Here is a 27,325-nt window from a genome sequence, read left to right on the forward strand (position 1 = left end):
TGAATCATGGTTAGAGCACAGCAATCTGTTGCAACCTTGGTCAATCCTGGCCATAATTTTTTGATATTTTCTACAGGTCTTAAAATTAACAGTTTAATACTGGCATGCTTTAGATAGCAGATTTCAAGAGCTGATTGCGTGTGTTAAAAAACCACTTGAAATAACAGGACCTTTTTTTTAAAAAATGACTTGTGAATATTTCTTTATTTGTTGTTTTATCATTTCTCAATCGTTTTGTGTTCGGCATGAATGATGCTTTGCGTTAAAGTTTTGTATTAGGATCAGTGCATACTGATATAATAAAACTGAAGTGCAGGGTACATTTAATTGGTTTGATCGAGTGAGTGCTGATACGAGCCGGCCGGGCTGTTCAATTCAAAGCCCGATTAAGCTAACCCAGGATAAGCGAGAGTTTTGATTTACCGTAAATCCTTGAATTAGCGCCCCCCCCCCCCCCCCTTCGAATAAGCGCCCCTTCAAACAAGCTCCCCACCTGTCGGCCAAAATTTAAAATAGGCGCCCCCCCCTCTCCTCCCCCCATGTTGTGGACAAGTGATTGGGACAACAAAGGATGTATAGTTTCCGTCGTGTAGTAATAGATTTGTACAATATTTCAGTTTGTGAACACGTTCAGTTTGAAAAAAAAAAATTACAAATACTAACGGTGCCGCGATTTAAACTTAAGTTTCAGTTTTTTATATCGATAAACAGCTTATGTTGTTGTTTACGCGCAGATGATGTATTAAAAAATTGATCATGTCACGCCACGATTAAAAGCCCCCTCGAATAAGCGGCCCCAGTCTTCTCCTAAATTTCAAATGAGCGCCCTGGCGGTAATTCGAGGATTTACGGGTAAGTTTTGTAACTTTGCGGTCAGATTTTCTGTATATTGTTTGGCCTTCTGGTTTGAGTTTGAAAATCTCAAACTAGTCAAAACAAAAGCAGTTGTGTACAAGAACAAATTATTTATACATCGGTTAACATTTAATCCTGGGTTAGCGTTAACTGGCTTCCGAACAGAAAGTTTGACACTAACAAATTAGGAAATTGAATGACATGTTTATTCAGTTCTTTTGTTTGTGTCCCCTAGGCTTCGCTATCAAGCTGAATTTTAATATATCACCTCTGATATCAAAGTGACCTCCCACCACAGTGAAATCTTATCTTCCCGCGTATGGATTTGCCTTCCCGTAGGGTTCCCGCCCCCATGTCGACCCCCACTATTCCCGAGTCCCGCCCCAGTGTTTCCTTTTCTCGATTTCTCTTCTGAAAATTCACCATCTATAGCGTGACGACGTAACTAGATAAAACATTGACAAATTTCACAACTTGACCGCAGGTGTGAACCGAATATTCAGAATATCTGGAATCGAATCTATCAACACGGGCAACTCTACAGAAACCTTCAATGAAAAGGTTTTAAATCGCCGTCGTGTTTTGTAAACTTTAGCCGAAAAATGAGCATTACACCATTTTCTAATTTTACCAGTTTCCATGGCAGCTGTGACGTGTACTGGTTCGAACGAATCATGAACAAAATCTACTTCGTCATCTGTCGCTTTATTTCCGCGACGTGCAAAGCAGTTGTGTGGCACTTTGTGTAGTTTCAATTTCGATAAAGAGTTGATGTATATTTGGTCGTTTTCGCTTTCTTTGGCCTTAATCTGCTTCACTTGCAGTGTTCATTCACAGTCACTATGCAACGATGATTCGGAGTGTGATCAAAGCCAAGTGTGCTGTGTTGTTTGTGCTTCGCGATCACGTTGCAACCGAGGGTGCACAAGTGATGTTGATTGCTCATACGGGAATGAATGTGACACCTACTCGGGGAAATGCGTAACTCCGACTGATCCAACGACCTGGTCATGGTTCTCAGCTTTTCCAACCCCAATCAAACAATACACGCTGCCAGATATCGACCGGTGCTATTGGGATAGTGACTGTTCTGGAAACACCAGATGCATAGGCGGACAGTGTGTAGACCACGAGGACTACGATCATTACGACACTACTCACGATGAAGGAGGGTTGTCATGGAGCGCAACCAAAATCGTTGGAATCGTCTTTTTCGCCGCTGTAGCGGCAGTCCTTTCATGTCTGTATCACATGTGCAGGAAAGCCAGAAAACCGCCTGTACTCGCCACGCAAAATGCCCAAGCTAGAACAGGAGTGGCAGGGGAAGCCACAAATACGGCTCACGGCACTGATCATGAAATGCGGCCACCAAGAAATGCTGTTTCTAATGGCGGTGTCGTGATTGCAGTGCTAGAAGTAAACGAAGTTTCTCCTCCTTTGCCTCCTGGTGCACCGCCACCTTACAGTACACTGGATTTCGAGCCTCAGCAACGAAATGAAAACGAGGAACAACCTCCTCCAAGTTATGACGAGGCTGTTGGGAATTCTACAATGGCTTTGGTGTAGATTTCATTCGTCCGAGAGATTAGATATAGTCGACCAGGCGATTACCTCAATAAAGGACAGCACTTATCACATTATCATAAGGGAAAAAAAAACCGGTTTTGTTGAAGTAGTAATTTTAAGTTTTACAAACATGATATTTTTGAGTAACTCGGTTGTGCACGAGTTTCATACCAGTCAACAGTCATACTATGGAGTAGTCAACTAATCTGGTACAAGTCAGACTGGTTTAACCCAGTCATGATGCTCAACTTGCACAAATAACTTTGACCAATTTATTTCCGACTGTTACAATGTTTTTATGCTGTGGCTATAATGTGCAGCAGCCAGACAGGTTTTTTAAAATACTCTGTGTCTGGCAGTGAGACTTAAAAATTTTTCATAAAGTAAAACAGTGTTAAAGAAGACTGTGACAGGCAATCCCAAGAATAATCAAATGCGCGTCGTTGGCATGGCAAGTGATACTCATGACCGGTCTACGCCACCGCAACCCGCCGGCAGCTTTCGGAATTGTTTAAGTATATATCGTGTTACCCTTAGCATTATTGAAAGCTAACCATAAACAGGCTAACCGGACAGCTATTCAGGCAAACCGGAGTGCATTTTAGGCTAACTGGGGTGCTATTTAGCCTAAACTACAAAAATGTTTTGGCTGCCGGTCATTTGGCCTACATTATAAATCCTTGTTTGGGTATACTGGGTGGCGGGCTCACCAAAATTCACACTATGGTGGAAATAGTGAAGTATTCAGCCACACAAACAAGGATTTGATATTATTAACTGAAATTTTCTAAAAACAATTTTGACTGTTGGACACAGAGTATTTTAAAAAACCTGTCCAGCTTCTGTACAAATAGACACAGCAATGTTTTTAACGTTTCTGGGGTAATTAACACATTGTTACAATCTAGTTCCTGACTTGGGCAACTCACATCATGTTCACACCAATGCATTGTAGCCATCCACACTGACACCACAGGGCTCTATTTTCAAATGTCTACTCTGCACAGTGGTTTGAAATGTAGGTATTTTCAACGAAATTGATGTGTGTTTTGTATTGTATCAGTGTGGGTGATGGTGAAATGGACAAGACTTCTGTTAACCAAGTGAAATCACCTAAGAGGTCTTGGGATATGGGATATCTAGGTGAAATATTAATGTGATAACAGACATTTGCGGGAAATCCTGGGCTTCCTTGCGTATAATATACATTGATGTGTTGTTTTTACATTTAAAAATGGCAAAAATAAAACAAGAAACAAGAAAGGACACTTGGAACAGATATCCTGGGATATCAATTAGGAAAATTATTACTTTTTGAAAAGTTGAATTGATCAGATACAGGATATTTAAGCCTAGACTTTCCCCCTAGTGGGGCCTGTCCTATGTTATCCAAAACGATAGATTGTGTTGAAAGCTGCTTCTCAAGTCAGTTCTACTTATTTTTAAACACTATGGGTGAGTAGACTTTCCTGTGAACTGATCATGCAATCTTTGTATCTAAGTTACAATATGTTAGTCTTGTGCAGGAACTCACATTTTTCATATTTGGTTTATAATAATGCAAATAGTAAAACATAACATAAGATGTAAGTCATATACTGTTCCTGAGAAACATGCATATGCAAGAAGTTTAGGCCCGAACCAGAGCAGTGCTTTAGTATTGTGGGCAACATAACTGCCTAATGTTGTATATTCTTATTAACAGTATCTATGCTTATATTTCTCTGTTTAATCTTTGGTCAAATAGTAACATCTCAAAGAGCTAAAGGAGAATTGTAACAAGAAATTCTGGATGTAAAACATGTAAGATTAATATTTTTATAATAAATCACAAGGTTTTGAAAGTATACCTGAAATGTTCTCAGAGCTTGATGTATAAAACTTAATGCCAGGTCAGAACTGAAAGGGGTTCAACTAATTAGGGGTATGGTAGGGGTAGGTATTTGTGTAGTATGGCCTCAGCACCAGTAAAAGCAGTCTTGATTAACAGGCATACAGGAAAATGAGCCCATGCTCCTTCCTGTGAACTCGGGGACGACCTTCAGGAACTAGAGCTCCCTGGGGGAGGGGGGGTACTTTGAGAATTTCCGGGTGGGGATGTGCCGCTGGGACCCTGGAACCCTTAGCCTATACCAGAGCTAGTTCAGCTGAATTTTGCTACCCTATACTAGAGTAAACTCCCCAAATGCCCCCATCTATCGACACTGTAGAGGCTGATTTGCGTAAATTTAAACTTGCCGATTTAATTTTTTTATATTTGTGAGTGGCAATCCCTGGTTTCCTTAGTTTAGGTAAAATCTTCAACCAACTAGTCAGTTTTGTGAAAAATTATACCCTACTCTAGACCCAAACGCTCTGATTTACATACCCTATCTTAGAGTAAACTGCTTGAAAACCATACCCTTCACAGCGGCACATACCTATACAGCCCATATATGGCAGTGCCCCCCCCCCCTCCTGGGCTAGAGCTTCGGCAACCAGAGCTTCGGGAACCAGACCCAGGAAAGCGGCAGAATCAAACTTATGGTCGTAGGGACGTAATCGTAGGGAACACACTTTGACTCCTAGAGTGCCAAAAAAATCTTAAGACAACCCTAGCAAAGTGCTGTTATGAATTTGCATCTTATCCATAGTACTTGAACCAGTCACTTTATGGTGTGTCCACTCTGTGGAGAAAAAGATAACCTGTAATTAGTCTTAATTGTTCAGGGGCCCGTTTCTCAAAAGCCCTGGAATCTTTTCGGGCCTGAAAAGCCATTTTTAGTCAATTGGTATTTGAAGACAGAGAGGCGTATATGTCTGAAAATTCTTGTATGAAGAGAACCTCTGTTCATATTAAGAATATATGATTGAAACAGCTCTGTAGTCAAAAGGTTTGAGATTTTGCTATGGCTTTTTGGATGCGAAAACTTTTCGGGACCTTCGAGAAACGGGCCCCTGCAGAATAAACAAGGATGGGGAGTGTTTGGGCGGGAGGGGGGGGGGGGGGGCGGGGGTGGAGTAGGGAAAAGTATAGTCTGACTGTGTTAGGCCAAGTGGTCCATACTGTTGGAGCTTATAAGATATGGCTGAACTGCTCCCTTCCCATACATTACAGTTTTATCCCTCGCTTACTCGCAGAAATATGCAAAGCACAGGTGGCCCAAACTCGCCATAAGAGAATAATGACCCTTGTTTACAAGATATATTCTTATTACAAATTGTAGGTCCAGAAAATATCCATACTCCCCCACGGAAGGGATTTTTTTCTAAGACCCCCGACCCCCACCCCTCTGGAAATTCCAATAAAGCTTCACACATTTCTTTAAATTTTTTGGTCTTACAGAACCCCCCATCCCCCAGGAAATTCCAATCCCTTCTGTGGGGGGAGTATGGATATTTTCTGGACCTGCACAATGATCTCCACATCAAGTGGTTGGATAACATCCTAGACACGGGACGGTGAATGTAAAGGAAGCTCAGTTTGTACAGACGGACAGTGTGTCGACAATCACAGATCGACTGAACATGTCGTAAAGAACGCATGGAGTAGAAGCGAAGCGATTGTAGCAGTGGCCTTCGTTGCTGCATCACTATTAATTGGATGTCTGTGTTTCCTATGCAAGAAGGCTAGATCACGATATGCTCTAGCGAGAATGACAAGAGAAACCGCGCTGAACACAACTCGCGTGACTTACTATGAAATGCAACCAGGAAGTCCAAGTGTGATTTTTATGGATGAACGTTCTCTTTCATCACCTCTTGATGCTCCGCCACCTTACCGTTTACTGGAATTTGAACGACAAATCGATGAACCACCAAGTTATGACGATGCAGTCAGGATTTGCCCAAAGCCAGCCGTGGATTTGTAGATCAGTTAATAAAGCAAATCGGGTCTGACGCCCTCTCCGTCACCCTCCAGTGCGTATCGTCGCGTGACGGAGAAAATCGGAGCTCATACCTGAACAGATTCATTCATGCAGGGTTTTTCTTAAAATTTAACATTTTTCTAGTAATGTGGTTCCATTTTCTACGGTTTGAAGTAGCAAAATGGATGAGACTATTGGCTCTCTCGGATCCAATCTTCTTTCCTTGGGCTCCTTTCCCTAACAGTGACTGGCTTGGGTAAATAGGACCTGTTTATTAGCCTCTCTCTCTCCTTTATTTCGCTCCGCCGTTATTGTTTTTTCGCGCTGCGCCCCAACTAACTGAACGCTTGGAAGAGGCTAGTTTATTTGTTTGTGTGACACTGGTGGAATGACCCTGACTTTGAAATGGGAACGAATGTTGTCTGAAAGTATTTCCCTTTATTTGGTTGCCACACGTCATAACTTTAGGTAAGCTTTTCTGTGCTCTCGTTGACATGGAAACTTAATTCGCGTTATTTCTGTTTTTGGCCAATCAAAACGATTATTTACGACGGTTTGTAATATACTTCCGCGAATTGATACAGTTTTCTTTGTAGCCAAATAGCAAGACAAAGCAAATTGTAAAAACTATTTTTCATCAAAATGAAATAACAGATCTGGTATGGAGCCGGGAATTAAGACTTGTAAAGTTTTAAAAATAGTCTTGTTAAAATTATCGGTCATTGTACCGAAAGTATATGATTATTATTATAAGATTAATAACCCCTGATACATTCGAAATTCACTCTAAATGTAACTGTATTAACTAAGTTTCGTGGAGAGTTTATTTTCGTGAGCTGTAAGTTGGTATGTTTTATCCTCTTGGAGTGAATTGTGAGCAATTTTCTTCCCTTGCGGAACGTAAGTTGCTAAATAAAGAATTGTGTCCTTAGAGCCGAACAGGGGCCTGGGAACAAGGAAACCACAGGCCAACCGTAGTAATTAGATGTGGCGATGGTTGGTGTTTCTTCCTTAAAATCACATGGCAACACAAATAGTCAATAAAATCTGACCACGAGTTAACATCTTCCATATTCATCACAAGACTTACTGAGAGCGTTTAGTCTGACGACGTCGTATCGGCGAAAAACTCTTCCTGATTTCGTGTTCAAGTAATGATGAATTTTTGGTCGCTCTCGCTTCTCTTCGCCCTAATCTCCTGTTTCACCTTGGGTGTCTACTCAAAAGACTGCGTCGAGGATAACGAATGCCACTATGGGAGATGCTGCGAGGGCCATTGCATTTGGCATCATTTTTGTCCGTGTGTCAACGACAATGATTGCAGAGCCGGAGAGAAATGCAAAAGCATTAGAGGATTTCGATACTGTAAGATAAGCCCGATCGACGACACACCGACCACGTTTACGCCCGAGTCCACCAACGCGACAAAATCTTGGTCGGATCATGAGACCGATCCAACTTCGAAAACGGCAACGTTAAAAGAACATGAGACCGATCCAACTTCGAAAACTGAAACGTTAAAAGAACATGAGACCGATCTAACTTCGAAAACTGAAACGTTAAAAAAACATGAGACCGATCCTACTTCGAAAACGGCAACGTTAAAAGAACATGAGAAATACAGACGCCGGAAAGCAAAAACATGGCGAACTGGAAGCAAAATTATTGCGATATCCTGTCTCGTTGCTGTACTTGCACTTGTGCCATTAATCTACTTCATGTTCAGGAAAACCATAAAGCGACCTACAAACGTCATCGCGCTCCCGCGCCAAGCTACTCAAGCTGGAATGCCGGGGATAACTATGCCAATGAATACCTTGGCGACCGCGGATCCTCGAATACAGCAAGGAAGTGCAGCTTGCAATGGCGCGACTCTCATGGGGGCGGGAGCAGGGCCCTGTCCTTATAAGGCTCCTGGTGCTCTGCCGTCTTACGATTCGCTAGGATTCGAGGGAGAAGTGAAAGGAAAGGATGACCTACCACCAGGTTATGATGAGGCCGTCAAGCCGCCCGACGTGACCACCAAGTAGTTCAGAACTGGACTTGTCCAGAATACGGAAAGAATGGTGGGACAGTGCAGTAAACATGAGATGTAAAGAATTAGCAAGGCGCTTTATAAATTAATACAATAGATTTCAGCATCGTTAAAGGTATTCTTTTTTTTTTTTTGGAATTTAAGCAATGCTGAGCTCCATAAAGTATATAACATTCTCTTTTCAAGCTACCTTGCCCCCGTATGTCTGTAAGATATCTTTGAGAAGATATAAGATACTTAAACTGTCCGTAGCTTTTTTTCTTTATTTTGAATTACAGGAATGTGGGCGTGCTAGTTTTAAACTTCTCAAACATTTATCTGCCAACTACGTGATCTCAGTGCTAAAGCGTTGACAACCCATTCATGTGGTAACAGCTACTACTGCATTATTTAAACAATTGCTTATTTTCCACGCCGACATACAGTGGACTAAATTAACATAATTTACCTTAACCGCAGCAGGGCTAACTGAGGCTAACAATAATGGATAATTATATCACCGGAAAATTGTCATAATTCAAAACAATGGAATTGCGAAAAAGATAATCAATCAAACCAACAACGGGCTAAAACTATGCTACTTTGACAGAGTAAATTGCTTCAGAAACGCAAAGATAAAACAACATCTATACGGAAATAGAATGAGGTAACGCTTTAACCACTGAATTAGATCTAGGATTCTACTTGATCAAAACCAGAATTAAGATTCTCGTAGTACTGGCTTTGCATTTTCCTTTGTTTTATTCGCAATTTGACTCGTAATATATGTAACTACAGCGCTATAGTTTTCGTGCATCACGTAGCTCACGTAATGCACGAAAAACACAAAACCTGTCCAGCTTCTGTACATATAGGCAGGGCGATGTTTTTAACGTTCCTGGGGTAATTAACACATTGCTACAATCTAGTTCCTGACTCGGACAACTCACATCATCTTCACACTAATGCACTGTAGCCATCCGCACTGACACCACAGGGCGCTACTTTGAAATGTCCACTCGGCACAGTGGTTTGAAATGTGGGTATTTTCAACGAAATTGATGTGTGTTTTGTATTGTATCAGTGTGGGTGATGGTGAAATGGACAAGACTTCTGTTAACCAAGTGAAATCACCTATGAGGTTTAGGGATATGGGATATCTAGGTAAAAAATTAATATGATAACAGACATTTGGGGGAAATCCTGGACTTCCTTGCCTATAGTAAACTTTGATGTGCTGTTTTTACATTTATAAATGGCAAAAAATAAAACAAGAAACGAGAAAGGACACTTGGAACAGATATCCTGGGATATCAATTAGGAAAATTATTACTTTTTGAAAAGTTGAATTGATCAGATACGGGATATTTAAGCCTAGACTTTCCCCCTAATGGGGCCTCGCCTATGTTATCCAAAACAATAGATTGTGTTGAAAGCTGCTTCTCAAGTCAGTTCCGCTGTAGTTCAACACTATGGGTGAGTTGACTTTCCTGTGAACTGATCATGCAATCTTTGTGTCTAAGTTGCAGTATGCTGGTTTTGTGCAGGAACTCACATTTTTCATACTTGGTTTTATAATAATGTAAATAGTAAAACATAACATAAGATGTAAGTCATATACTGTTCCTGAGAAACATGCATATGCAAGAATTTTAGGCCCGAACCAGAGCAGTGCTTTAGTATTGTGGGCAACGTAACTGCCTAATGTTGTATATTCTTATTAACAGTATCTATGTTTATATTCAGTTCTCTGTTTAATCTTTGGTCAAATAGTAACATCTCAAAGAGCTAGAGGAGAATAATTATTGTTATTGTAACAAGGAATTCTGGATGTAAAACATGTAAGATTAATATTTTTATAATAAATCACAAGTTTTGAAAGTATACCTGAAATGTTCTCAGAGCTTGATGTGTAAAACTTAGTGCCAGGTCAGAACTGAAAGGGGTTCAACTAATTAGGGGTATGGTAGGGGTAGGTATTTGTGTAGTATGGCCTTAGCACCAGTACAAGCAGTCTTGATTATCAGGCATACAGGAAAATGAGCCCACGCTCCTTCCTGCGAACTCGGGGAAGACCTTCAGGAACCAGAGCTCCTGGGGGGGGGGGGTACTTTGAGAATTTCCGGGTGGGGATGTGCCGCTGGGACCCTGGAACCCTTAGCCTATACCAGAGCTAGTTCAACTGAATTTTGCTACCCTATATTAGAGTAAACACCCCAAATCCCCCCACCTATCGACACTGTTGAGGCTGATTTGCGTAAATTTAAACTTGCCGATTTGATTTTTTTATATTTGTGAGTGGCAATTCCTGGTTTCCTTAGGCTAGATAAAATCTTCAACCAACTAGTCAGTTTTGTGAAAAATTATACCCTACTCTAGACCCAAACCCTCTGATTTACATACCCTATCTTAGAGTAAACTGCTTGAAAACCATACCCTTCACAGCGGCACATACCTATACAGCCCATATATGGCAGTGCCCCCCCCCCCTCCTGGGCTAGAGCTTCGGCAACCAGAGCTTCGGGAACCAGACCCAGGAAAGCGGCAGAATCAAACTTATGGTCGTAGGGACGTAATCGTAGGGAACACACTTTGACTCCTAGAGTGCCAAAAAAATCTTAAGACAACCCTAGCAAAGTGCTGTTATGAATTTGCATCTTATCCATAGTACTTGAACCAGTCACTTTATGGTGTGTCCACTCTGTGGAGAAAAAGATAACCTGTAATTAGTCTTAATTGTTCAGGGGCCCGTTTCTCAAAAGCCCTGGAATCTTTTCGGGCCTGAAAAGCCATTTTTAGTTAATTGGTATTTAAAGACAGAGAGGCGTATATGTCTGAAAATTCTTGTATGAAGAGAACCTCTGTTCGTATTAAGAATATATGATTGAAACAGCTCTGTAGTCAAAAGGTTTGAGATTTTGCTATGGCTTTTTGGATGCGAAAACTTTTCGGGACCTTCGAGAAACGGGTCCCCGCAGATTAAACAAGGATGGGGAGTGTTTGGGCGGGAGGCGGGGGGGCGGGAGTGGAGTAGGGAAAAGTATAGTCTGACTGTGTTAGGCCAAGTGGTCCATACTGTTGGAGGTTATAAGATATGGCTGAACTGCTCCCTTCCCATACATTACAGTTTTATCCCTCGCTTACTCGCAGAAATATGCAAAGCACAGGTGGCCCAAACTTGCCATAAGAGAATAATGACCCTTGTTTACAAGATATATTCTTATTACAAATTGTAGGTCCAGAAAATATCCATAGTCCCCAACGGAAGGGATTTTTTTCTAAGACCCCCCCCCGCCCACCTCTCTGGAAATTCCAATAAAGCTTCACACATTTCTTTAATTTTTTTGGTCTTACGGAACCCCCCACCCCCCAGGAAATTCCAATCCCTTCTGTGGGGGGAGTATGGATATTTTCTGGACCTGCACAATGATCTCCACATCAAGTGGTTGGATAAAATCCTAGACACGAACTGGGGTCCTGTAACGGACCAGCATCCTGAGCACACAACCTCTTGCAGAAAACACAAGCGAAATGGGCTGGTCATGTGGTTTGAATGCCAGACAGTCGACTGCCCAAACGGCTCCTGTACGGAGAACTGTGTCAGAGCAAGCGCTCAGTTGCAAAGAATCCCTCAAAGACCTGGGCGCAGGTATCAACGTCAACACTTTCTCTGGACCGTCCCACCAAGCGAGGAAAGACCACCGCATAGAGGCCCAGAGCAAACGCGCCACGCGCAGACAAATATGGCAGGAAACAAATTGAAAAAAATTCGTGCAAAGGGTCGCAGTTGAAAAAAATATCTTGTACAGTCAACAGGCAAAAAATTCATGCGAGCCAAAAATACTCCCCCACCATCCACCCCCCCCCCCCCACCCCCATCACCTTTCTAATAGTCCGTTCCTCGGTCTCCGAAGTCACACAACGCTCCGCGTCCCCACATGAGTGACTTTGGCCTCCGAGCGTGGAATGAGGAAGTGAAACTTGTCACGAAGAGTAACAAGATCAAGCTAAAGCTGTATCTCATTTCCTTTATTGCTCAAAAGACGTGCTCAAGTCGTTTGTACTTTCTGTCTCGGTGTTCCGAGATGCCACAGAGCTGATGTATATTTGGTGGATTTCGCTAAGCATCTGTCTAATTTGCCACACTCGTGGCGTCCATTCACAAAATGAATGTCATGATAATCAACAGTGTCACGGTTTGAAATGTTGCCTGGGTCACTGTACTTCGAGAACGTTCTGCCCTTGTAGGAGAAAGGCTGATTGCGCGTCTGGAGAGACTTGTCTTCTTTCAAATTTAAGCTGCCAGCCGATAGCGGTTCAATCTCCAAAGCCCACTACACGTTCGTCAACACATGACACCACCTCTGCACAGCCTATCGACTGTGCACGGGACGGTGAATGTAAAGGAAGCTCAGTTTGTACAGACGGACAGTGTGTCGACAATCACAGATCGACTGAACATGTCGTAAAGAACGCATGGAGTAGAAGCGAAGCGATTGTAGCAGTGGCTTTCGTTGCTGCATCACTATTAATTGGATGTCTGTGTTTCTTATGCAAGAAGGCTAGATCACGATATGCTCTAGCGAGAATGACAAGAGAAACCGCGCTGCACGCAACTCGCGTGACTTACCATGAAATGCAACCAGGAAGTCCAAGTGTGATTTTTATGGATGAACGTTCTCTTTCATCACCTCTTGATGCTCCACCACCTTACGGTTTACTGGAATTTGAACGACAAATCGATGAACCACCAAGTTATGACGATGCAGTTAGGATTTGCCCAAAGCCAGCCGTGGATTTGTAAATCAGTTAGTAAAGCAAACCGGGTCTGACGCCCTCTCCGTCACCCTCCAGTGCGTATCGTCGCGTGACGAAGAAAATCGGAGCTCATACCTGAACAGATTCATTCATGCAGGGTTTTTCTTAAAATTTAATGTTTTTCTTGTAATGTGGTTCAATTTTCTACGGTTTGGAGTAGCAAAATGGATGAGACTATTGGCTCTCTCGGATCCAATCTTCTTTCCTTGGGCTCCTTTCCCGAACAGTGACCGGCTTGGCGCTGCGCCCCAACTAACTGAACGCTTGGAAGAGGCTAGTTTATTTGTTTGTGTGACACTGGTGGAATGACCCCTGACTTTGAAATGGGAACGAATCTTGTCTGAAAGTATTTCCCTTTATTTAGTTGCCACACGTTGTCATAACTTTAGGTAAGCTTTTCTGTGCTCTGGTGACATGGAAACTTAATTCGCGTTATTTCTATGTTTGGCCAATGAAAACGATTATTTACGAGGGTTTGTAATATACTTCCAAAGGAAAATGTAAATTTAATTTAACGCGACAGCTTCCTAGTTGTCGTCGCAAACGCGAATTGATACAGTTTTCTTTGTAGCCAAATAGCAAGGCAAAGCAAATTGTAAAAACTATTTTTCATCAAAATGAAATAACAGATCTGGTATGGAGCCGGGAATTAAGACTTGTAAAGTTTTAAAAATAGTCTTGTTAAAATTATCGGTCATTGTACTGAAAGTATATGATTATTATTATAAGCTTAATAACCCCTGATACATTCGAAATTCACTCTAAATGTAACTGTATTAACTAAGTTTCGTGGAGAGTTTATTTTCGTGAGCTGTAAGTTGGTATGTTTTATCCTCTTGGAGTGAATTGTGAACAATTTTCTTCCCTTGCGAAACGTAAGTTGCTAAATAAGGAATTGTGTCCTTAGAGCTGAACAGGGGCCTGGGAACAAGGAAGCCACAGGGCCAACCGTAGTAATTAGATCTGGCGATGGTTAGTGTTTCTTCCTTAAAATCACATGGCAACACAAATATTCAATAAAATCTGACCACGAGTTAACATCTTCCATATTCATCACAAGACTTACTGAGGTCGTTTAGTCTTACGACGTCGTATCGGCGAAAAACTTTTCCTGATTTCGTGTACAAGTAATGATGAATTTTTGGTCGCTCTCGCTTCTCTTCGCCCTAATCTCCTGTTTCACCTTGGGTGTCTACTCAAAAGACTGCGTCGAGGATAAAGAATGCCACTATGGGAGATGCTGCGTGGGCCATTGCATTTGGCATCATTTTTGTCCGTGTGTCAACGACAATGATTGCAGAGCCGGAGAGAAATGCAAAGAGATTAGAGGATTTCGATATTGTAAGATTAACGCGGACGACACACCGACCACGTTTACGCCCGAGTCGACCCACTCGACAAAATCTTGGTCGGATCATGAGACCGATCCAACTTCGAAAATTGGAACTTTAAAAGAATCTGAGAAATACAGACACACAGTAAAAACATGGCGAACTGGAAGCAAAATTATTGCGATATCCTGTCTCGTTGCTGTAGTCGCACTTGTCCCATTGATCTACTTCGTGTTCAGGAAAACCAGAAAGCGACCTACAAACGTCATCGCGCTCCCGCGGCAAGCTGGTCAAGCTGGAATGCCGGGGATAACTATACCAATGAATACCTTGGCGACCGCGGATCCTCGAATGCAGCAAGGAAGTGCAGCTTGCAATGGCGCGACTCCCATGGAGGCGGGAGCAGGGCCCTGTCCTTATAAGGCTCCTGGTGCTCTGCCGTCTTACGATTCGCTAGGATTCGAGAGAGAAGTGAAAGGAAAGGATGACCCACCACCAGGTTATGATGAGGCCGTCAAGCCGCCCGATGTGACCACCAAGTAGTTCAGAACTGGACTCTTCTAGAATAAGGAAGGAATTGTGGGACAGTGCAGTAAACATGAGATGTAAAGAATTAGCAAGGCGCTTAATAAATTAATGCAATAGATTTTAGGATCGTTAAAGGTATTCTTTTTTTTTTTTTTTTTTTTGTAATTTAAGCAATGCTGAGCTCCATAAAGTATATAACATTCTCTTTTCAAGCTACCTTGCCCCCGTATGTCTGTAAGATATCTTTGAGAATATATAAGATACTTAAACTGTCCATAGCTTTTTTTCTTTATTTTGAATTACAGGAATGTGGACGCGCTAGTTTTAAAACTTCTCAAGCATTTATCTGCCAACTACGTGATCTCAGTGCTGAAGCGTTGACAACTCATTCATGTGGTAACAGCTACTACTGCATTATTTAAACAATTGCTTATTTTCCACGCCGACATACAGTGGACTAAATTAACATAATTTACCTTAACCGCAGCAGGGCTAACTGAGGCTAACAAGAATGGATAATTATATCACCGGAAAATTGTCATAATTCAAAACAATGGAATTGCGAAAAAGATAATCAATCAAACCAACAACGGGCTAAAACTATGCTAGTTTGACAGAGTAAATTGCTTCAGAAACGCAAAGATAAAACAACATCTATACGGAAATAGAATAAGGTAACGCTTTAACCACTGAATTAGATCTAGGTTTCTACGTGATCAAAACCAGAATTAAAATTCTCGTAGTACTGGCTTTGCATTTTCCTTTGTTTTATTCACATTTTGACTCGTAATATATGTAACTGCAGCGCTATAGTTTTCGTGCATCACGTGGCTCTGTGTATTTTAATTTGTACAATCCGACAAACTGTCGGATTTTGCCTTTTTTAATTTTCAATCGAAAACTTGTAGATTTTAAAAATCTAAAATAAGCGCATTGTTAATAACGGCTGTCGTAAAACGCCAAATTTATGGAATACCAGTTACTCAGTAAAAATAGCATGACATAGCGAAATCGGCAAAAAATGCTTTGACTCGGTTTTGCATGAATTGAAATTTTTCATGAGTTTGCGCTTGTTTAGTTTTAAGCATCATTGTATTATTTGTATTCTTAGATTAAAGTCATGTACAGTCAGAAGCTTTAAATGAAAGTTTTGATTTACTGGTCACGTCCTCACAATAATGAATTCGTCCCACTGTTTAGCCTCTTTCAGGCGTTCAGTTAGTTGGGGCGTAGCGCCAAAAAACGGCGAGCGAAAAAAGGAGAGGGGCCTAGTGTGTAGTTTTTTTTGCTCGCCGTTTTCACGGGCTGCGTTACTGGTCTGTTGCCAGTTTTGTCACAGGGTACCCAGACTGTTAGAGCTGTGGTCCTTGAAACAGCAGTTGCAGTTCGAAGAGATAGCGACGAAAAAGCTGATTCAATATCAGGCCATTTCCGAATTACCTTTAACTTCTTTCTTAAAGCGAGTGTTAGTGCCCATCCTTTCATATAAAAATGAGATTTCATTCATATGCAATTTAAATTCATTTTCAAATGAAAGGTTTTACACCAGGCCTCGCTTCGATAGAGAGGCTTAGGGCAACTCGGAAATTGGCTATTGTGAAGCTGTCATGAGGTTTGGATTGACTCCAAACATTTGTCTTCAAATAATCTTTACCCTCTTCGCAGCTGTTTACAAAATAAAACAATAACAAAAGGTACGTGCAAATTCATTGTCGACCGGCGCAAGGCTTCCTATCAACTTCGAAATCTTCTAAAATAATATCACCGAGCATAAACTGTAACGGAAACACGCCAGTTTAGAATAGAGCTCTTGTCTCAAGCTTGTCTCCCTGATTTCTATTAATTGCTTCTGGAAGTGTTCCTTATGCGTTCGTATTTATATGTTTTTTTTCTTTCACACTATATTTTTATCACAGCCAGAATCGCTATTTCTACTGAAACTTCATGTTCTAACGATCAAGACTGTTTTCCTTCCGGGGGGAGGAAATGCTGCTTCGGCAAATGTTCTGGGAGAAAATATTGTGGAAACTATTGCACTTACGACGGAGATTGCGACATTTCGAAGCAAGAAAACTGCACTGGAAACAAGTGTACGACAGAAGTCGGGACTTTAAAACCTGGGCGTTGTCAACACAGTTATGAATGCAACAACTTGACAGAAATTTGCGTGCAAGGAGTGTGTAAGGAAATCAAAGGTGTTGCTACGATGGTTCCCAAATCGGGCGGTGGCACGAACTCTGGGAGCAGTCTTAACTCATTGACAGCTGTTCTGGCGGCAACCATTATTCCAGCAGTTATTGTGATAGCTTTGATTTTTGGCGTGTGCTTTGCAAACCACAAAATTCGAGCAATTCAAAGAAGGCCAAGTCATGCGAGTGACGAGGAAAACATAGAAACGTGAAGAGCATTCTAAGTGCACCACTCCTCCTCCCTTATGTTTCAGAGGAGGGGTCCCTCCGTCGCAAGCTCTACCGTTTTACGAATGACCTTGTTTTAATAGAAGTAGTTGAACGTGATTTTAACGTGTTTGCTGTAACAACATAGAACATAGATGTTGTCAGTTCAAGCTTTGCATTGTTTTCTTTCAAGTGATTTGAACAATTAAATAATTCCCTGTACCCCAACTCCAGTTTGATTAGTCTTGGGACACAGTACCCTTGAGATTGCTCAGGCAAACAGCATATAGAAACAATAACGCAGATTTTCAAAATTATTAAAGAACTGTTCAACAAAACTAGGGACTGAATCATAAATTAGCATTATTTGAAAAGAAAACATATTACTCAGAGAGAATAATCCTGTTAAAATATTTATGTATCAGCTAATGCATAAATGACAATCATGTGTAATCCCCTATTTCAGAGAGTAGTAGGGAAGATGGTCCCTAAAACTTGATGTGTGTTTTTTTTCTTTCGCTGCGGAGCCAGTTTGTGAATTTCGTTTCGCAGCACTGATTCCAAGTCGAAGCCTTCGCCGCCCGAGGTACGTTTATTTTAGACCAGGAGAGCTGAGGCCCTTTGACATCCCACTGTTTGTTTGATAAACGCTAAACAATGGAAAGAGAATTGAAAGAAGGTTTTGGGCGATGGAAAGTTATGCGTACAAAATCAGGCGTGCGTGACAATCAGTAGTGTGTGACAAGACAAACATCGAATACCTATTAGCACTAGCAGTTCAGACTCAAATTTTACGACGAAACTCGTACTTAATTAAAGGAAATGTCATCTTCTGAAACGATTTTGAAAACAAAATGTAAGGCAATTGTTTTGAATTCTCCCCGTCACGCAACAGTAGTAAATTGGACTATAGCGGTCCAAAGTCCGTGGCCAAGGTTAGGGCTGCACATGCCTTGACATTTTTTCAAAATACCGTCAATCGGATGACTCTGGTCCTTCGCCTAATAATAGTCCATGTATTAAGCTTATTAAAGAAAATTTGTTGAAAGCTTCTCAATCCTTGTTTTGATCTGTAGCCAGTTAGCACCCAGACTCCTTCCAAAGCGAACCGTCAACAAGATCGCGTGTTTACTCCTGTTTCACCGCCTTGTCATCACAACACGAAACAATAGCCATTGTGAATCTTAGCATGCAATGCTAGATTTCCTACATGGCTATATCTGGAGTTTCCAAGACGTTAATACACCGTTGTTTTGTTGATAACTCGTAAAAATATCGGTCGATCATTTGCTATTGTTCCGATATGGTTATATAATTGTCAGTGGAACAAAGAAAACTGTCGAGATGTCAATAGCAAGTTCAAAGAGCTGAAATTCGATCCTCGCGTGCATGAGATTTTTTCGCAGTTTACCTTCATTTTGGACCTATTGTGATCAGTTTGTGATGACCATAAGATTCTCGGTCCATTTATCAACGATGAGTGTATTCGACCACTTTATAATATTCCTGGTTCTTGTCACTGCTTGTTTTTTTCCCGACTTTGCAAGTTCGAACTGTTCTAAGAACGCCGACTGTCGGAAGGAAGAGATTTGCTGTGCTGGTTTAACATGTCGCCCTGTAGAAAAATGTCAATCTTGTCTCATCCATAACCATTGTCCTGAAGGCGAGAAATGCGTTAACGCACACTGCACGTCAGAATCCTGTTCGTACGATAGAGACTGTTACAACAATACCGAGCAACATTTCAAGTGTTGTCAGGGAAGATGTACTAAAACTTCGTGTTCTTCTCCCACTCCCACAACACAATCAACAACTGCTCGAACATCATGCATCAGTTGGAGAGATTGCTCTCACGGAGAACAGTGCGAGCGGGGGAGTTGCGAGAAAACTTCAAATGTGATGCTTACAAAGGCGGGATTTCTTTCCGCGGCCATTTTGACGGGGTCAGTTTTCTTGCTCATTCTTTGTTGTTGTTTTGTGAGAGAGAGCAAGTACAGCAGGCAGAGATACATCGAACGACAACGACGAAGATCCAGGAGCAGAAGCAGAAGACGACGCTCGACGCAGCAGTTACGTGCTAGATCTAGTACTACAACAATAGCTGTGGAAAACAGGGCGTTTAGTATAGACGATTGTAACGCTTGTGAAGGGGATCACCACATACCGCCCCCAGAGTATCCCACAGAATCAGCCACAACAGATGGGGTGGACTTCCATGGGGAGCCAGCTCCTGTTACACCACCCCCTTATTATACCTTGTCTTTTGATCTCCCACCAACGTATGAAGAGTCACTTCAAAATGACGAAAATAGGGGTTCTTCAACTGAGGTAGCATGAGAGCTGTCAGAAGATTAAGGTTACACTCCTTGACAGTTTTCATGTGGTACTGTCGCAATCTTCTGATTTATCATTACATGAAGTGGAAAACGTTTCACTACCTTGCGTCCAGGAGAAATGGTAGGAGTTTAAGTGTGCACACCTTGTGTGGATCACCTTTGAATTACATGTTCCAGAACCTCTGTGTTCAAAAACAATGACCAAGGAGCAGAAAATTTAGTTGAGAACAGAAATAGGCTGTCAGATAAACCAAGGATTTTTCACACAAGTCTTCTCTGCGAGATACTTACTTGAAGCAAACTTTCCACTGCTGGAGTCATGCAGAATACACTTATTTTGCTCTTGAGTAGTATTTGATTTTCTTAAACAGTGGCAAGGTGTTAAAATATTTCTGAGCTTAACTAATTTCCTTTGTTGACACTTAGTGAGTTTGAGAATGAATATCTATTGCACTGTATTTATTGGTTAAATTGTTCATTTTTTAACTGTACATTTACTTATGATAAAAATTAATCATACAAAGGTCTTTTGAGGGTCAGAAATATAGGTAAAATTATGTCCATAAGTCATGGTAGATGTGCGATAGAATTGAAGGAATTTATTTAATTTCCTTGTTTCATTTGAAGGTTGAATTTTCTGAAAAGTGTACTCAGTCTTGCTCATGATAAAAATGTCTCCACTCTAAAGAGATTTTTAAAAATACTTCAGTCATCAAGGAAGATCAACTGTTAAATTCTCTTTACAAAATCAATACGCTGACAAGCAGACAGGTAATAAAAAAAAGAAATGATCAGCCAGGAGATTTTGTACTGATGTGCAACCATATTCTCAGAAGTAACATTAAAAGAAATGTATAGTTTTCAGTAGGGAGAGATAATGTCATGAGCCTGGACACTCCATGCTGTGCTCATGTACAACTGTCCTGTTAATATTAGTGTCTAGCAGCTGATCTCGTCTGCTTTATAGCACTATACTGTTATTTATTATATGACTCAGAAAATTACTTCATTGTGATTGGCTGAGAGCAGACCAATTTATCATTAACTTTAAATTTGCACTGCAGTGCAAATTAACATGTGCACATGTTCATAATTTTCTCAGTTATATAATGAATGAGTAATCGTAGGAAAGTTTGAGTACTTAAGGATTTACACGACTCATGATATTTGAAAATTCTTTCAAATTGCTCCCCCCCCCCCCCCATCCAACCTAAAGGCTTGTGCAATTTTTAGAAATTGTTAAATATTACTTGTACTATAAATCCCTGGTAATGCACTAGGATTCATATAATTACCTTAACATATCAAAGTGTAAATAAATATTTTTAACAGAAGAAAGATCAAGAAAAACTCGATTCTAGCCCAAAAATTTTTAAAGACAACTCAAAATTTTTATACTGTACATACTCACTGGAAAGTGAATAAAAAGATGATGATATCTCATTGTTTCTTGATTACTGTCATATGACACTTGGTTGGTAACCCTACACACTCAAAACAGCCAAAGTGTTCCAATTAAAATGTGAGAACCTGAACCGGCAGTACTGAACTCTTGGTGAAATCTGATTATAGCCCGTATGTATAAGTATGAATCATTAAAAACTTATAGACCCATTAATATTGTGAAAGCTGAAGACTTACATGAAAGCCCCTCTGTAACAAAATACACCTTGAAAAAATAGAGGAGCTGTGGAAAAGAAAAAGCTTCGTGGGAAAACAATTTTACAAACTGGTCTGACCTGAATCTGTTCTCAGACTAATGGTACAGTTTTAAGTTAATAATATTCCTTGAAATAATAATATAATTATCACTAGAAATGTGCATCTTGTCAGCTACTTTTGAGAACAGGCAAAGTTAGAGTGAGAACCTGTGAAAGAAGAAAAGAAAAACAAGTGAGAAAATCAGGTCATGTGATGTCAATGAAATAACAAATATCTGGAAAACATAAACTCTTGATATTAAAGTGGCATCTGCTTAACTGCAGGTGAAACACATTTATTTGCTAATTAGTTACTGCAAAAACGTTGCAGAAAACATTCCCAGAGCAACAGTGGCCTTGTTTTGGAATGGATACTTCAGTTGATGTCTGAAATTAGAAGATTTCTGACTGACCAACAATGGAAAATTGTAAAACACTGTGCTCCTTAACACAACTGTCCATTACCTTTGTTTTCCTGTTATACTGTGCACCACAAGTCTCTTTATTGACATCAAAAGGTAAGTTGAGATCAAGGTGATACTTGTCAGGATTAACGTTGAGGACTAATCGGTCTTCACCGATGTCTAGTGTTGTATCCTTTGTTGATTTCTGCACAATAATAAAGGAAAGTTGCAAATTTATTAATTAAACTAAATTTAACTCAATAATTTCAAACATTAACTACTAGTACTCATGTACTGATGACAGGATGACAGATTTTCCAGTTACAGAGAGGAGATTCCAGCAGTGTGATAATTTGAATTACTAATGTACTTGTAGATCTACTTTATCTCTGACTAATAATAATAATAATAATAGTAGTAATAATAATAATAATAATAATAATAATAACAATAATAATAATAGGTGCTCGAAACTGGCACAAAAAGAATACAAAAGGAGACATGATAACGTGGCTAGAGCAATCCATTGGGACCTGTCAGGAAAATGTGGGTTTGAACGAAAGGAGAGATGGTATGACCATGTTCCAGACAGTGTGCTTGAAAATGAGGATTACAAACTTCTATAGGACTTCAGTGTGCGAACAGACCATGAAATAAGGGCTAGGAGACCAGATTTGGTGATCACTGACAAGAGAGACAAGAGCTGTCAGATTATAGATGTGGCAATTCCAGAGGATAATGGGGCGAGAGAGAAGGAAGATGAAAAAGTTGAAAAGTATCAAGATCTAGCAAGAGAAGTTCGAAAAATGTGGGGTGTGAGGACAAAGGTTATTCCAGTGGTAGTGGGAGCATTGGGATCAATACCACTGAGATTGAATGACAATCTGAGAGCCATTAAGGTGGGCATTCCTGTTGGACTGATCCAGAGATGTGCATTGTTGGGGTTGGCAAGAATTCTTAGAAAGGTGCTGGAGATGTAGAAAGAAGAGAAAAAGCAAACAAGGGGTGTTTCATGGCTTCCCTAGGCAACTTGTTGTTGCCCGGAGCCAATGACGAAACCAGCTTCAATATCATCAATAGCTGTGCGAATCTTTAATAATAATAATAATAATAATAATAATAATAATAATAATAAAGTTTTTTGGATGCATTTAGAAAACTCAATGCGCTTACATTACTATATAAGAAAAAAAAAAATATTTACTAGATATTCACTTGTGTATAACAAACTTAAGAGCTCAGAGGTGTTCAGTCTTATTGTGATTATGTTTTGACAGTTGTGTCTAAAATCATACTCCACTCTTCTTTTTTTTCACTTATTAACAATTTTTAAAGAAGTTTAATTGGGACATATTTATCATATTACAAAAATATGTACTTACTATGCCTGGGAGATCAATTTCAATGACCAGAAATTCTGTCCTTCCATCTGGTGGCTCCCTTATTATATGATATTGTGGTGTAGCGACCTCTGATTTAGAGTCCACTTCTTCTATCTTTTTAGTTTCTTTCAACATGGCTACAGGATAATTAAATAGGAAAGTTACATTAGTTAAATTGAAAAGACGATTTTCTTTTTTCGCAGAATTGAATGTAGGGTTCAGGTTGGAGTAAACTGGATAACCAAGGCAAGGATTAGGTAGCATGGATCAGGCACTTGTCCCTCCGTGACAACAGAAAGGTAGCTTGCATTGCAGAAAGAAATTTCCCCATAAATACTGGAGCTGTCATTAAGGGCTGTAACCCGTAACAACTGTTACAGCTGAGTATGCTTGATTTTCCCTTGATCAAATGGTAAGGGTGAAATTCCCTGTTGTTGATAGAATTCACCTACAAAGTAACAAGTTTGCTATGGGTATGGAGAACAGGGCTACAGGTGACTCAAAACTTAATGTCAGCCCTGAATACAGTTGAACCCCTATTAGTAGCCACCTATTAAATGGCCACTCCTATTAGGCAGTCAGCTTTTCTATTGTTTTACCTCTATTAAGTGGTCAAGCCCCTTGCCCCACTATCCATTTCTCTGGGGGTGACTGTTTAATAAGGGTTGAAATGTAAGCAGCAGTATGTAGCATCTGCAATGCAGGCGACAGAAAATTGTCAGAAAAAAAGTACACTAAAGCTGTTTTACCTTCTTTTGTGGTTGACGTGTTTTCATCATCCATTTCCATTATCACAGGTTTACTTTTGCTTCTTATGAAATGAGGTTGTAGAACACCCATACACTTTTTGTTCTTAAGTACAGTCCAGTTTCTTTCTAATTCAGTGTCATATTTACTTTCTAGTCCCTCAAAAACAATGGTGAGGAAGAAGCTTTTGAAGAGTTCACTATTTTGTATTTTGTTGTAAAATGTTGGATTAATGACTACATCGTATGCTGTGCAACCTAAAATGAAGAGCAAACCAGCATACATTACTGTACAAATGATGGATTAGGGTAGTGTGATTGAGAAATAAGTATGGGTAATCAAATGGTGACCAGTGAAATTACAAAATAATTTCATGTGCATTTTCTCAAAATTCTGATAATTTCTCGAGCCTTTAGGCGAGGAAAATGATTGTAATTTTGACAAAATGCGCATGAAACTATTTCCTGATTTTATGAGCATACCATTTGATTAACTATTAATAATATCATAAGCGACAAATTACGCTTACAATTGTGGGTTTTTGATTTGTTTATTGTACTGTGAAATTTCATGCCAAACATTGTCATCTGATGCAAGCCTGCAAATAACAGTCGGTCATCGTCATTGTCCGGTAAAGGTGAGGTTTTGACAGGTAAAAGCTTAGTCTGGTCGGACACTCTGACTGGGCATTTCTGCTAAAAAAAATGATTTAATTGGAAATTTGTGGCCGAATATGGAACAAGTTATTTTATTATACTGCCACACAATACTACGCAAAAAGACTCTGTTATCAGTTTTGCTTTTATTTCATTTCTGAGAAATAATTTTATCACGCCCAATGCAATGTCTCAAATGTCACGTTGAATTGTAAACATGCCACATCAGCACCATTATTCAGGTTACGTGTTAATTTATGCATTTTGCAGTGGTGTCTTGAAAGATTGTGAAGCCCCATTTAGTCTGAATAACGTTCGTCTAAAAAACTACTTGAATCTGAGGTCTTATATGTTGTTACTCGTTGTTTGTTATCTGCAAGTGTGGTGGCTCGACTAAGGCCCAGTTCAGACGCCGAACTTTTCATGAGCCGAACTTAATTTGAATTTGGACCGATCCAAATTATCAAAAGTACACCTGTTGATTGTAAAATACGTTATAATAATTTATGCATTAAGTTCAGCTCATGAAAAGTTTAATGCCTGAATCAAAGCCGTTCCAAAGCCAAAATTCCTGGCTGAGCTAGGCGGGAAGAACGGCTGGGCCGTTCCAAATTCAAATGGCCATTCTTAATTAATTCAAACGCCGAACTTTTCATGTACTTAATTCAATGTATTTGGTTCGGCTCATGGAAAGTTCGGCGTCTGAACTGGGCCTAAAATATTATGCAAATTGGATACACGGTCCCAGTTCTCACGTTTCGTTTATCTGAATGCAATCGCTTTCAAGAACTTTAAAACCTCTAAAACGAAACCAAATGTATTACCAGTCCACATGATCAAAAATCAGTTTTATAGCTCTATATAGTTTTTTCTTACATCTGTGGTTCAATATATTTTGAATTAGTTCCCGTGCCACAGACATGTGTTTGTGAAAAGCGTGAATGTACAAATTAGTCACACTTTGTAGTCACGACCACTTCCAATTTGAATTTCATCTAACTACGCAAATTTATTTATTCAATTGACCCCAAAAATTTTCGAGGGAAACTTGCTTTCAGAAAAAGTTGAAGAATTCATTTCAGCCAATTTTCAAGTCTGAATGTTATTGTGAGTGAGTTTTGGTCAGTTTTTACACTGACAAGCTGTACACGCGGGAAACTTGATCACGTGAGTGAAGGCAAACAATGAGTACAAACGTTTGTAAATTTGTCAATTTTCAAGGGGTAAAATAATACCTGACTTACTGTAAAGGTCCCCTTTCTGGTGCTAGTATCGATTTTACACTCAGTTGACTTTACTTTTAAGTCATTTGAATTTGCAACCAACATTTTGGCGAAGGGTCTGAAATACCGGAATGTCTCAAATGTCTCTTATTTTAAGTTTCTAGCGGCAAAAAAAGAATTTGTCCGATCAGACTGGCTTTTTGTCAGGTCAAAACTTGTCCTTGGCCTGACAAATGACCTGCTTATAGACGAAAATTATTTGCAGGCTTGTGATGACAATTTTGTAATTTCACATGTGAAATATAAACTAGCGCTGAAATTCTGTGCCAGAATTAAGGAGTAATTTTCCACCCACGATATTATATAGGTAAGCATTTATGCCAACTCTCCCGGATTATCTGGGAGTCACCTGGATACAGAGCGAATCTCTCTTACCAGTTACAAAATCTCCTGGACAATAGGAATTAAAGCAAGTCATTAATTTATATGCCAGCATTCAAACCTCATTATATGCCTATACAGGGCTCAAAAAAGCCTTGAATTCTAGCTTGCCCTACCAACAAGCAGCTCTCAAATTTTGCTTGCCCTGGGCAAGTCTTAGTTTACTTTTTTTTTATTTAGTTGAAAAACAACTTGACCTTGCCTGAATGAAAAGTTACAGTACTTGACCAGCAGGAAAATCTACTTGTCCCGGACCAGCGGACAGCCTTTTTTAGAGCCCTGCTATTAGACTATATGTTGGTTTATTATACAGGGTGACCTGCACTGTTTACAAAGTTCTTTATGATTGGCTAAAAGAAACAATTGATGAAAAATGCAAACAATGCCCCTAGCCCTAAGAACAAAAGAGGTGCAGTTGACTGCATTGTCTGCCGCCACATTACCAGCTGAATACAATTTTAGTCAGTTTTTCCAGAGAAAAACTTTATTCCTCATAATTTTTCTTGGCCTGGATCAGTTTTTTAGGAAAGTTTATATGCTTTATGGCTTGCTTCTTGCACATTTACAGCCTCTAAAGTAAGCTTGATTACAGATGCATGTGTTTTTTTAATACAAAAACAACAAACTGCGGTACTGTCAACAACAACATACCCAACAACCATATAAACAAATATATATACATCCCACCTTGACCACGATTATCAACTTCTACATGAGGCTCTCCAAGGCTCATAGGTACACGATACTGGGTAGGATCTACAGACTCCAAAACTTTCACCAGCTCCTCATCGCTGATATCTTTCGCTGCAGGAACTTTCTCCGAAGTGCAAATATTAATAAACACCTTTTCTTCTTTTTTGTTTCGCAATTTCATAACATACCCAGGCTTAGGCACAAATTCAACACTATCAAGAGACACATTTTTTAACTTTTTGGTTTCTTCTAACAGCAAATTCTTGTAAAATTCGTCGTCGAAGTTCGTTGGTTCGTCTGCCATCTTGAACTGCCGGCGAGCCGAAGAACTGGGCTCGAGATCGCGCGTATGGGATAAGCTCATATTTTTGTTGGTATAATCCGCTG

General features: G+C 40.1%; 5 protein-coding genes across 6 annotated transcripts; 4 read left to right on the forward strand and 1 right to left on the reverse strand.

Annotated features, from left to right (window-relative positions):
• The first annotated feature begins 1,512 nt into the window (after nucleotides 1-1,512).
• On the forward strand, nucleotides 1,513-3,204 carry LOC145489178 (uncharacterized). The gene has a single exon (XM_081468113.1). The coding sequence runs from the start codon at nucleotides 1,627-1,629 to the stop codon at nucleotides 2,419-2,421; it is 795 nt and encodes a 264-aa protein (XP_081324239.1). The 5' UTR covers nucleotides 1,513-1,626; the 3' UTR covers nucleotides 2,422-3,204.
• A 2,204-nt stretch (nucleotides 3,205-5,408) lies between these two features.
• Nucleotides 5,409-11,127, forward strand: LOC145489177 (uncharacterized). Its single transcript, XM_081468112.1, has one exon. The coding sequence runs from the start codon at nucleotides 7,424-7,426 to the stop codon at nucleotides 8,297-8,299; it is 876 nt and encodes a 291-aa protein (XP_081324238.1). The 5' UTR covers nucleotides 5,409-7,423; the 3' UTR covers nucleotides 8,300-11,127.
• Nucleotides 11,128-13,108: 1,981 nt separating this feature from the next.
• LOC145489179 (uncharacterized) lies at nucleotides 13,109-16,123 on the forward strand. Its single transcript, XM_081468114.1, has one exon. It carries the CDS (start codon nucleotides 14,232-14,234, stop codon nucleotides 14,973-14,975), a length of 744 nt encoding a protein of 247 aa, XP_081324240.1. The 5' UTR covers nucleotides 13,109-14,231; the 3' UTR covers nucleotides 14,976-16,123.
• A 93-nt stretch (nucleotides 16,124-16,216) lies between these two features.
• Nucleotides 16,217-20,363, forward strand: LOC145489175 (uncharacterized). Its single transcript, XM_081468109.1, has one exon. It carries the CDS (start codon nucleotides 18,746-18,748, stop codon nucleotides 19,691-19,693), a length of 948 nt encoding a protein of 315 aa, XP_081324235.1. The 5' UTR covers nucleotides 16,217-18,745; the 3' UTR covers nucleotides 19,694-20,363.
• Nucleotides 20,277-27,313, reverse strand: LOC145489173 (PIH1 domain-containing protein 1-like). 2 transcript variants are annotated; one of them, XM_081468108.1, is made up of 5 exons: nucleotides 26,933-27,313; nucleotides 23,928-24,182; nucleotides 23,179-23,315; nucleotides 21,858-22,001; nucleotides 20,277-21,560 (listed from the first exon to the last, which is right to left on the reverse strand). In XM_081468108.1, exons 1-5 carry the CDS (start codon nucleotides 27,300-27,302, stop codon nucleotides 21,522-21,524), a joined length of 945 nt encoding a protein of 314 aa, XP_081324234.1. In that variant the 5' UTR covers nucleotides 27,303-27,313; the 3' UTR covers nucleotides 20,277-21,521. The 2 variants fall into 2 exon arrangements, with proteins under 2 accessions (XP_081324234.1, XP_081324233.1); XM_081468107.1 differs by having other exon boundaries at nucleotides 20,277-22,001.
• Nucleotides 27,314-27,325: the final 12 nt, after the last annotated feature.

Source organism: Orbicella franksi, chromosome 6, assembly GCF_964199315.1.
Source record: "Orbicella franksi chromosome 6, jaOrbFran1.1, whole genome shotgun sequence".
NCBI classification, from domain to species: Eukaryota; Metazoa; Cnidaria; class Anthozoa; order Scleractinia; family Merulinidae; genus Orbicella; species Orbicella franksi.